The 12782-nt window shown below is 32.5% G+C and overlaps 1 protein-coding gene across 2 annotated transcripts; it reads left to right on the forward strand.

Annotated features, from left to right (window-relative positions):
* The first annotated feature begins 7724 nt into the window (after positions 1–7724).
* On the forward strand, positions 7725–11861 carry LOC117315434 (mucin-2-like). 2 transcript variants are annotated; one of them, XM_033869620.1, is made up of 5 exons: positions 7725–8198; positions 8304–9659; positions 10184–10348; positions 11189–11320; positions 11458–11861. In XM_033869620.1, the coding sequence occupies exons 1-5, from the start codon at positions 8180–8182 to the stop codon at positions 11541–11543; spliced, it is 1758 nt and encodes a 585-aa protein (XP_033725511.1). In that variant the 5' UTR covers positions 7725–8179; the 3' UTR covers positions 11544–11861. The 2 variants fall into 2 exon arrangements, with proteins under 2 accessions (XP_033725511.1, XP_033725512.1); XM_033869621.1 differs by having other exon boundaries at positions 7725–9659.
* The last annotated feature ends 921 nt before the right edge of the window (positions 11862–12782 follow it).

Consider the following 12782-nt stretch of genomic DNA (forward strand, 5'->3'; position numbering starts at 1 on the left):
CCTATGTTTCTTTATCTAAGAGTTTTATAGACCTTTGTTTCTTTATCTAAGAGTTTTATAGACCTTTGTTTCTTTATCTAAGAATTTTATAGACCCATGTTTCTTTATCTAAGAGTTTTATAGACCTATGTTTCTTTATCTAAGAGTTTTATAGACCCATGTTTCCTTATCTAAGAGTTATATAGACCTTTGTTTCTTTATCTAAGAGTTTTATAGACCTTTGTTTCTTTATCTAAGAGTTTTATAGACGCATGTTTCTTTATCTAAGAATTTTATAGACCCATGTTTCTTTATCTAAGAGTTTTATAGACCTATGTTTCTTTATCTAAGAGTTTTATAGACCCATGTTTCCTTATCTAAGAGTTGTATAGACCTTTGTTTCTTTATCTAAGAGTTTTATAGACCTTTGTTTCTTTACCTAAGAGTTTTATAGACCTATGTTTCTTTATCTAAGAGTTGTATAGACCCATGTTTCTTTATCTTAGAGTTTTATAGACACATGTTTCTTTATCTACATGTAAGAGTTTTAAAGACGCATGTTTCTTTATCTAATAGTTTTAAAGATCTATGTTTCCTTATCTAAGAGTTTTATAGACCTATGTTTCTTTATCTAAGAGTTTTATAGACCCATGTTTCTTTATCTAAGAGTTTTATAGACCCATGTTTCTTTATCTAAGAGTTTTATAGACCTATGTTTCTTTATCTAAGAGTTTTATAGACCTATGTTTCTTTATCTAAGAGTTTTATAGACCCATGTTTCTTTATCTAAGAGTTTTATAGACCCATGTTTCTTTATCTAAGAGTTTTATAGACCCATGTTTCTTTATCTAAGAGTTTTATAGACCCATGTTTCTTTATCTAAGAGTTTTATAGACCTATGTTTCTTTATCTAAGAGTTTTATAGACCCATGTTTCTTTATCTAAGAGTTTTATAGACGTATGTTTCTTTATGTAAGAGTTTTATAGACCTATGTTTCCTTATCTAAGAGTTTTATAGACCCTATGTTTCTTTATCTAAGAGTTTTATAGACCTATGTTTCTTTATCTAAGAGTTTTATAGACCTTTGTTTCTTTATCTAAGAGTTTTATAGACCCATGTTTCTTTATCTTAGAGTTTTATAGACCCATGTTTCTTTATCTAAGAGTTTTATAGACCCATGTTTCTTTATCTAAGAGTTTTATAGACCTATGTTTCTTTATCTAAGAGTTTTATGGCCCTATGTTTCCTTATCTAAGAGTTTTATATACCCATGTTTCTTTATCTAAGAGTTTTATAGACCCATGTTTCTTTATCTAAGAGTTTTATAGACCCATGTTTCTTTATCTAAGAGTTTTATAGACCTATCTTTCTTTATCTAAGAGTTTTATAGACCCATGTTTCTTTATCTAAGAGTTTTATAGACCCATGTTTCTTTATCTAAGAGTTTTATAGACCTTTGTTTCTTTATCTAACAGTTTTATAGACCTATGTTTCTTTATCTAAGAGTTTTATAGACCTTTGTTTCTTTATCTAAGAGTTTTATAGACCTTTGTTTCTTTATCTAAGAGTTTTATAGACCCATGTTTCTTTATCTAAGAGTTTTATAGACCCATGTTTCTTTATCTAAGAGTTTTATAGACCCATGTTTCTTTATCTAAGAGTTTTATAGACCTTTGTTTCTTTATTTAACAGTTTTATAGACCTTTGTTTCTTTATCTAAGAGTTGTATAGACCTATGTTTCCTTATCTAAGAGTTTTATATACCCATGTTTCTTTATCTAAGAGTTTTATAGCCCTATGTTTCCTTATCTAAGAGTTTTATATACCCATGTTTCTTTATCTAAGAGTTTTATAGACCCATGTTTCTTTATCTAAGAGTTTTATAGACCCATGTTTCTTTATCTAAGAGTTTTATAGACCTTTGTTTCTTTATCTAACAGTTTTATAGACCTTTGTTTCTTTATCTAAGAGTTGTATAGACCTATGTTTCCTTATCTAAGAGTTTTATATACCCATGTTTCTTTATCTAAGAGTTTTATAGCCCTATGTTTCCTTATCTAAGAGTTTTATATACCCATGTTTCTTTATCTAAGAGTTTTATACACCCATGTTTCTTTATCTAACAGTTTTATAGACCTTTGTTTCTTTATCTAAGAGTTTTATAGACCAATGTTTCTTTATCTAAGAGTTTTATATACCCATGTTTCTTTATCTAAGAGTTTTATAGACCCATGTTTCTTTAACTAAGAGTTTTATATACCCATGTTTCTTTATCTAAGAGTTTTATAGCCCTATGTTTCCTTATCTAAGAGTTTTATATACCCATGTTTCTTTATCTAAGAGTTTTATAGACCCATGTTTCTTTATCTAACAGTTTTATAGACCTTTGTTTCTTTATCTAAGAGTTTTATAGACCTATGTTTCTTTACCTAAGAGTTTTATATACCCATGTTTCTTTATCTAAGAGTTTTATAGACCTTTGTTTCTTTATCTAAGAGTTTTATAGACCTTTGTTTCCTTAGCTAACAGTTTTATAGACCTATGTTTCTTTATCTAAGAGTTTTATAGACCCATGTTTCTTTATCTAAGAGTTTTATAGACCCATGTTTCTTTATCTAAGAGTTTTATAGACCCATGTTTCTTTATCTAAGAGTTTTATAGACCCATGTTTCTTTATCTAAGAGTTTTATAGACCTTTGTTTCTTTATCTAACAGTTTTATAGACCCATGTTTCTTTATCTAAGAGTTTTATAGACCTTTGTTTCTTAATCTAAGAGTTTTATATACCCATGTTTCTTTATCTAACAGTTTTATAGACCTATGTTTCTTTATCTAAGAGTTTTATAGACCCATGTTTCTTTATCTAAGAGTTTTATAGACCCATGTTTCTTTATCTAACAGTTTTATAGACCCATGTTTCTTTATCTAACAGTTTTATAGACTTTGTTTCTTTATCTAACAGTTTTATAGACCTATGTTTCTTTATCTAAGAGTTTTATAGACCCATGTTTCTTTATCTAAGAGTTTTATAGACCCTTGTTTCTTTATCTAACAGTTTTATAGACCTTTGTTTCTTTATCTAAGAGTTTTATAGACCTTTGTTTCTTTATCTAAGAGTTGTATAGACCTATGTTTCTTTATCTAAGAGTTTTATATACCCATGTTTCTTTACCTAAGAGTTGTATAGACCCATGTTTCTTTATCTAAGAGTTTTATAGACCAATGTTTCTTTATCTAAGAGTTTTATAGACCTTTGTTTCTTTATCTAAGAGTTTTATAGACCAATGTTTCTTTATCTAAGAGTTTTATAGACCTTTGTTTCTTTATCTAAGAGTTTGATGACCTTTGTTTCTTTATCTAAGAGTTTTATAGACCCATGTTTCTTTAACTAAGAGTTTTATAGACCCATGTTTCTTTATCTAAGAGTTTTATAGACCAATGTTTCTTTATCTAAGAGTTTTATAGACCTTTGTTTCTTTATCTAACAGTTTTATAGACCCATGTTTCTTTATCTAACAGTTTTATAGACCCGTGTTTCTTTATCTAAGAGTTTTATAGGCCTTTGTTTCTTTATCTAACAGTTGTATAGACCCATGTTTCTTTATCTAACAGTTTTATAGACCCGTGTTTCTTTATCTAAGAGTTTTATAGACCCGTGTTTCTTTATCTAACAGTTTTATAGACCTTTGTTTCTTTATCTAAGAGTTTTATAGACCCATGTTTCTTTATCTAAGAGTTTTATAGACCCATGTTTCTTTATCTAAGAGTTTTATAGACCCATGTTTCTTTATCTAACAGTTTTATAGACCCGTGTTTCTTTATCTAAGAGTTTTATAGACCTATGTTTCTTTATCTAAGAGTTTTATAGACCCATGTTTCTTTATCTAACAGTTTTATAGACCTTTGTTTCTTTATCTAACAGTTTTATAGACCTTTGTTTCTTTATCTAACAGTTTTATAGACCCATGTTTCTTTATCTAAGAGTTTTATAGACCCGTTTTTCTTTATCTAAGAGGTTTATAGACCCGTGTTTCTTTATCTAAGAGTTTTATAGACCCATGTTTCTTTATCTAAGAGTTTTATAGACCCATGTTTCTTTATCTAAGAGTTTTATAGACCCATGTTTCTTTATCTAAGAGTTTTATAGACCTATGTTTCTTTATCTAAGAGTTTTATAAACCCATGTTTCTTTATCTAAGAGTTTTATAGACCCATGTTTCTTTATCTGACAGTTTTATAGACCTATGTTTCTTATCTAAGAGTTTTATAGACCCATGTTTCTTTATCTTAGAGTTTATAGACACATGTTTCTTTATCTAAGTGTTTTAAAGATCTATGTTTCCTTATCTAAGAGTTTTATAGACCCATGTTTCCTTATCTAAGAGTTGTATAACCCATGTTTCCTTATCTAAGAGTTGTATAGACCTATGTTTCTTTATCTAAGAGTTTTATAGACCCATTTTTCTTTATCTTAGCGTTTTATAGACCCATGTTTCTTGATCTAAGAGTTTTATAGACCTATGTTTCTTTATCTAAGAGTTTTATAGATCTATGTTTCTTATCTAAGAGTTTTATAGACCTATGTTTCTTTATCTAAGAGTTTTATAGACCCATGTTTCTTTATCTAAGAGTTGTATAGACCCATGTTTCCTTATCTAAGAGTTTTATAGCCCTATGTTTCCTTATCTAAGAGTTGTATAGACCTATGTTTCTTTATCTTAGAGTTTTATAGACACTTGTTTATTTAGCTAAGAGTTTTATATACCCATGTTTCCTTATCTAAGAGTTGTATAGACCCATGTTTCCTTATCTAAGAGTTGTATAGACACATGTTTCCTTATCTAAGAGTTGTATAGACCTATGTTTCTTTATCTAAGAGTTGTATAGACCCATGTTTCTTTATCTAAGAGTTTTATAGACCCATGTTTCTTTATCTAAGTGTTTTACAGACCCGTGTTTCTTTATCTAAGAGTTTTATAGACCTATGTTTCTTTATCTAAGAGTTTTATATACCCATGTTTCCTTATCTAAGAGTTTTATAGACCTATGTTTCTTTATCTAAGAGTTTTATAGACCTTTGTTTCCTTATCTAAGAGTTTTATAGACCCATGTTTCTTTATCTAAGTGTTTTACAGACCCGTGTTTCTTTATCTAAGAGTTTTATAGACCTATGTTTCTTTATCTAAGAGTTTTATAGACCCATGTTTCCTTATCTAAGAGTTTTATAGACCTATGTTTCTTTATCTAAGAGTTTTATAGCCCTATGTTTCTTTATCTAAGAGTTGTATAGACCTATGTTTCTTTATCTAAGAGTTTTATAGACCTATGTTTCTTAATCTAAGAGTTTTATAGACCTATGTTTCTTTATCTAAGAGTTTTATAGACCCATGTTTCTTTATCTCAGAGTTGTATAGACCCATGTTTCCTTATCTAAGAGTTTTATAGCCCTATGTTTCCTTATCTAAGAGTTGTATAGACCTATGTTTCTTTATCTTAGAGTTTTATAGACGCATGTTTCCTTATCTAAGAGTTGTATAGACCCATGTTTCCTTATCTAAGAGTTGTATAGACCCATGTTTCCTTATCTAAGAGTTGTATAGACCCATGTTTCCTTATCTAAGAGTTGTATAGACCCATGTTTCTTTATCTAAGAGTTTTATAGACCTATGTTTCTTTATCTAAGAGTTTTATAGACCCATGTTTCTTTATCTAACAGTTTTATAGACCTTTGTTTCTTTATCTAACAGTTTTATAGACCTTTGTTTCTTTATCTAACAGTTTTATAGACCCATGTTTCTTTATCTAAGAGTTTTATAGACCCGTTTTTCTTTATCTAAGAGTTTTATAGACCCGTGTTTCTTTATCTAAGAGTTTTATAGACCTTTGTTTCTTTATCTAAGAGTTTTATAGACCCATGTTTCTTTATCTAAGAGTTTTATAGACCAATGTTTCTTTATCTAAGAGTTTTATAGACCTATGTTTCTTTATCTAAGAGTTTTATAAACCCATGTTTCTTTATCTAAGAGTTGTATAGACCCATGTTTCTTTATCTAACAGTTTTATAGACCTATGTTTCTTTATCTAAGAGTTTTATAGACCCATGTTTCTTTATCTTAGAGTTTTATAGACACATGTTTCTTTATCTAAGTGTTTTAAAGATCTATGTTTCCTTATCTAAGAGTTTTATAGACCCATGTTTCCTTATCTAAGAGTTGTATAACCCATGTTTCCTTATCTAAGAGTTGTATAGACCTATGTTTCTTTATCTAAGAGTTTTATAGACCCATTTTTCTTTATCTTAGCGTTTTATAGACCCATGTTTCTTTATCTAAGAGTTTTATAGACCTATGTTTCTTTATCTAAGAGTTTTATAGATCTATGTTTCTTATCTAAGAGTTTTATAGACCTATGTTTCTTTATCTAAGAGTTTTATAGACCCATGTTTCTTTATCTAAGAGTTGTATAGACCCATGTTTCCTTATCTAAGAGTTTTATAGCCCTATGTTTCCTTATCTAAGAGTTGTATAGACCTATGTTTCTTTATCTTAGAGTTTTATAGACACTTGTTTATTTAGCTAAGAGTTTTATATACCCATGTTTCTTTATCTAAGAGTTGTATAGACCCATGTTTCCTTATCTAAGAGTTGTATAGACCCATGTTTCCTTATCTAAGAGTTGTATAGACCCATGTTTCCTTATCTAAGAGTTGTATAGACACATGTTTCCTTATCTAAGAGTTGTATAGACCTATGTTTCTTTATCTAAGAGTTGTATAGACCCATGTTTCTTTATCTTAGAGTTTTATAGACCCATGTTTCTTTATCTAAGTGTTTTACAGACCCGTGTTTCTTTATCTAAGAGTTTTATAGACCTATGTTTCTTTATCTAAGAGTTTTATATACCCATGTTTCCTTATCTAAGAGTTTTATAGACCTATGTTTCTTTATCTAAGAGTTTTATAGACCTTTGTTTCCTTATCTAAGAGTTTTATAGACCCATGTTTCTTTATCTAAGTGTTTTACAGACCCGTGTTTCTTTATCTAAGAGTTTTATAGACCTATGTTTCTTTATCTAAGAGTTTTATAGACCCATGTTTCCTTATCTAAGAGTTTTATAGACCTATGTTTCTTTATCTAAGAGTTTTATAGCCCTATGTTTCTTTATCTAAGAGTTGTATAGACCTATGTTTCTTTATCTAAGAGTTTTATAGACCTATGTTTCTTGATCTAAGAGTTGTATAGACCTATGTTTCTTTATCTAAGAGTTGTATAGACCCATGTTTCGTTATCTAAGAGTTTTATAGACCCATGTTTCTTTATCTAACAGTTTTATAGACGTATGTTTCCTTATCTAAGAGTTGTATAGACCTATGTTTCTTTATCTTAGAGTTTTATAGACCCATGTTTCTTTATCTAAGAGTTTTATAGACGTATGTTTCCTTATCTAAGAGTTGTATAGACCTATGTTTCTTTATCTAAGAGTTTTATAGACCTATGTTTCTTTATCTAAGAGTTTTATAGACCCATGTTTCTTTATCTAAGAGTTTTATAGACGTATGTTTCCTTATCTAAGAGTTTTATAGACCCATGTTTCTTTATCTAAGAGTTTTATAGACCCATGTTTCTTTATCTAAGAGTTTTATATACCCATGTTTCTTTATCTAACAGTTTTATAGACCCATGTTTCTTTATCTAACAGTTTTATAGCCCTATATTTCTTTATCTAAGAGTTGTATAGACCTATGTTTCTTTATCTAAGAGTTTTATAGACCCATGTTTCTTTATCTAAGAGTTTTATAGACACATGTTTCTTTATCTTAGAGTTTTATAGACGCATGTTTCTTTATCTAAGAGTGTTATAGACCCATGTTTCTTTATCTTAGAGTTTTATAGACCCATGTTTCTTTATCTTAGAGTTTTATAGACGTATGTTTCTTTATCTAAGAGTGTTATAGACCCATGTTTTTTTATCTAAGAGTTTTGTAGACCTATGTTTCTTAATCTAAGAGTTTTATAGACCCATGTTTCTTTATCTAAGAGTTTTATAGACCTATGTTTCTTTATCTAAGAGTTTATAGACCAATATTTCTTTATCTAAGAGTTTTATAGACCTTTGCTCGGTGAGGTGCCTGGGCGATGTCATCAGATCAACAGAAAGTGCCCCAGGGAATGCTGGAAAATCAACGGTTTCACAGGATGTATGTACTGCGCATGTCCATGTGAGTAGTGATATTAATATGGAATATAAAATATATCCCGACTAATCCATATCAATGCAGAAATAATTGTAATCAAAATGTATTGCGAATGATTTGTTTGTTTAGTAACGACGACATTGAGCACAATGACAGATTCGAAAAATAGTGTGCATCCTCTACATGTATATCAGATCAAATCAACTCAAACTCCCGGGACAAATGGAAAACACACCACAACCACAGCTTCACATATGTCTCCTCTTAAAACTCCAATTAATTCACATCCGGTACCAACCTCTTCGATAAAGACGTCACATCCCTCCTCACATATGACGTCACAAATAACGTCTCACATGGCATCTATATCGCCATCTGTTATCTCTAAACAAACGCATCCGCTGATTTCTACCACATCATCACCACTTGACATGACGTCATCGATGTCTCCAAATACGTCACCAGTATCCGTAGCTGCACAATCTACTAAACTATCATCAGCAGAAGAAACGATAACACCTACGGACACGTACACATCACCAATAGGAAATATGACGTCGTCTTCTACGATTACGTTTCCAAAAGAATCGACAACAAAAAAATACACGTCATCGCTTGAACCATTGACGTCATCAACCACAACATCACCTGCACAAACCGCTTCATTGCTTGTGATGTCAACATCGGAACATGAGCATTTACATCATACCAAATATCGACAACCGATTACAGCTAGGAGTGGCGGATTTGTGGATGGTGTGAATGCTGGGAAGTTTGTAACAAGTCCTGATTCAGAGGGAGGAGGCAAAATGCATCTTCAAAAGCTCCTGAGTTCATTAGGAAATACTAAGGCATCACTGCAAACTCCAACAATAACCACGAGAACACCCGAAGGTAGTACCACAGGAGGTAGATACTTTACTCCGGAATACGTCCGTGTTACACCAGAGTCGGAAACAACAGATATTACTACACCGAAATATAAACCATCACAGACAATTCCGACTTCAGTGAACAGAGACAAATCAGAAAGTGTTACTAAATCAGCGACAGGTATCCAACAGTTACATTCGGATACATCACAGCTTGGTATTGACCCACACACAGCATCGTCTGGTGTAAAACAGGTGGGACACATTCACAACTATAACACACTTCTGGAGTTCTTCCGAGAAATCGATTCTGGTGAAAGGGACAAGGCCATGGATTTGCTTCAAAACTTTTTCAACAATGTAAAAGAGTCTGGCTCTCTTACATCAAATCCTGCTCGAACTGGAAATGTGTTACATGGAGTACAAACTATAGCGTCAACCGAGAAATCAGCCGACCCTGGTAAATCATCTGACGTCACGACACGTGTACCGGAACGACAGTCCGTTATACCAACACAAAATAACAACGAGACTTTAACGTCGCCAGTAACCGATACTGGAGGGACAAACGAGACGGAGAAGGGGAGGCAATCCATCACTGTTGTTCCAAATGGCTAGTATCTTTATATTTGAATTCGACCAATCAGGTAAAATATATTACGTCCATAAAACTATTTCTAAATCTGTCAAATGTACTATCATAATAAATGTACTATCATAATATATCATATCGGTACGGCGAATGATTAAAAAAAAAAACACTTCTTAAACATGATATTTACATTTTTTAGTAAAACAATGTATACCTACCTGGTAATAAGCTTAGAAACAGACTGATGTGCGCTTCTTTGGAAAGGAACTTTATATTTATTATTATACCGGAGTATATGGTATGTGACGGGCCTCATGTAGGATGTTCAGTGAGATAGTCACCAACTACTACAATGATACCCCGCATCAAGGTGACCTTGGCAGGTCACGTTGACGATAAACACAGAAAACAAGCAAATTACCCTACTTTTAAAACGACGTACCATTGTTTGTTTGTATACAATAGCCAATAGATATTGATGTTGTACATAAGTGTTGCGATATGTCTAATTTTACTTTTTTTTTTTTTTTTTACCTTTTTTACAGAATCTAATTTGTGCCCCGGGACAAAACCACATTGTGAGGACAAAACCTGCCACGTGTACGACACACTAAGACGATGCATGCTTTGTATATGTGACGATGTCGGTTTGTTTGGAGACAAAACACCTAACCAGACGACGCCTCAGGGACAACCTGACAATAGCCCAGGTATGCCGTGTTATTGACGGGAGTCGATTATTTTTTTTTTTTATGTTATTCATATGTACTTATTTTTTTCATTAATGTAAACTGAGGGTTATAACCCTATATTATGGTATGGCCTTCCGGGATTAACCCTAACCCTAACCCTAACCCTAACCACTAACCTTAAAATAACGTATTAAGAAAGGATTATGAATTGAAAATTAGCAATCATAATCATTAGCGTTCATACACTAGTTCTCAAATATGGTCAGTAATACGCAGTATAAAATTAAAAGATTGTTAATTCAAACTACTTACCTGAATCAGCCGATGCAATCATGAAACGGCGTTATATAATCGTATTTGTTTGTTAAAAAGTCAGTCTACAGACCTATCCCAGAAGGCCATACCGTACTATAGTTATGTTACTGTGTTTATAACACTCTACAGACCTATCCCAGAAGGCCATACCGTACTATAGTTATGTGACTGTGTTTATAACTCTACAGACCTATCCCAGAAGGCCATACCGTACTATCGTTATGTGACTGTGTTTATAACGGTCTACAGACCTATCCCAGAAGGCCATACCGTACTATAGTTATGTTACTGTGTTTATAACTCTACAGACCTATCCCAGAAGGCCATACCGTACTATAGTTATGTTACTGTGTTTATAACTCTACAGACCTATCCCAGAAGGCCATACCGTACTATAGTTATGTCACTGTGTTTATAACTCTACAGACCTATCCCAGAAGGCCATACCATAATATACACTTTAGTTATGTGACTGTGTTTATAACGGTCTACAGACCTATCCCAGAAGGCCATCCAATGATATAATTATGTTTTTGTTGACAGTATGCAGACCTATTCCAGAAGACTGTGCCGATGAGTGTCTTTTCCTTGACGGTACAAACTACTTTTGTCCGGTGTGTAGATGTGAACAAAACGATCTTAAAAGGCAAAGACCAGACGCCATAATGACTACAGGTATCGTAAGACCAACTCCCATCCGGGCACTTGTAACTTAGTACCCTCGTCATTTGGAGATGTTTATTTCTAGGCGTTTTAATGATTGTTTTATGCTATGTAATTTTTGTTTTTCACACAATTTCCTTTTTTTTCAGACACGTGTCCTCCGCTGAATGAAAGCTGTCCCCATGGTTGTGAGGGACTCAGCACCGAAACATTTTGTCCCCAGTGTAAGGGTTAAAACTCGTGACAACATGGAATGTATCCCGTCGTAATGTTAATTACACCGGCATTGTAATGGAGGATGCTACATAAGTGTGACATTGAACAATAATTAGATGTAGATGAATCTGACGGATACAGGATTTTATTGATAACGTAGCCCCTATTCATCAGAACGTCAGCGACGACTTTCAAACGAAAAGACTCATTTAAGGATGGAAAATCGTGCAAAACAATACTGTGACGTCATATATTCATAGTGTTATCATTGTGTGACGTCATATATTCATAGTGTTATCATTGTGTGACGTCATATATTCATAGTGTTATCATTGTGTGACGTCATATATTCATAGTGTTATCATTGTGTGACGTCATATATCCATAGTGTTATCATTGTGTGACGTCATATATTCATAGTGTTATCATTGTGTGACGTCATATATTCATAGTGTTATCATTGTGTGACGTCATATATTCATAGTGTAATCATTGTGTGACATTCGTTTGATGGTTTTGATCACATTGTATAGGATATGGTGGTCACGTGATGACACACATGTTAGACTATAACTTTAAAATAAAAAGAAAGAAAAAAGTTACAAACATATCTTTAAAATGTTTTACTTTTGCAGTCCTGTTTTCTGTCCGTTCTGAGAACTGTCTGTTCAATGTAGTGTAAATAAATATGGCAGGTGTAGTCGATAAACTTAAAGCTGAATAACATCCTTAACACTTGTTATCATCGTACACTACCCTCCAGAACACGTGTTATCATCGTACACTACCCTCCATAACACGTGTTATCATCGTACACTACCCTCCATAACACGTGTTATCATCGTACACTACCCTCCATAACACGTGTTATCATCGTACACTACCCTCCATAACACGTGTTATCATCGTACACTACCCTCCATAACACGTGTTATCATCGTACACTACCCTCCATAACACGTGTTATCATCGTACACTACCCTTTAGGTTTCATGGGCCGAAGGCTGATGCTTTCATGACATGTACAGAGCCGTGTTCTTTGATAAAATGCCTGCAAAAACAATCTTTAACCCGCGCTTGAAGATGCTAAAGTGTTAGCAGACGTTTCGTCACAAAAAAAAAGTTATATATGGATACAGTATAGCAACTTCCGAAAAACCGCGCGACGGGAGGCGACCAAACTTGAGTCTCGGAGCGCAGCGAATATTGTCAACGACAGAAGGCGACAGAATTTGAATCTTGAAGAACGGCTATGTAA

The sequence above is a fragment of the Pecten maximus genome, chromosome 17 (assembly GCF_902652985.1).
Source record: "Pecten maximus chromosome 17, xPecMax1.1, whole genome shotgun sequence".
Classification (NCBI taxonomy): domain Eukaryota; kingdom Metazoa; phylum Mollusca; class Bivalvia; order Pectinida; family Pectinidae; genus Pecten; species Pecten maximus.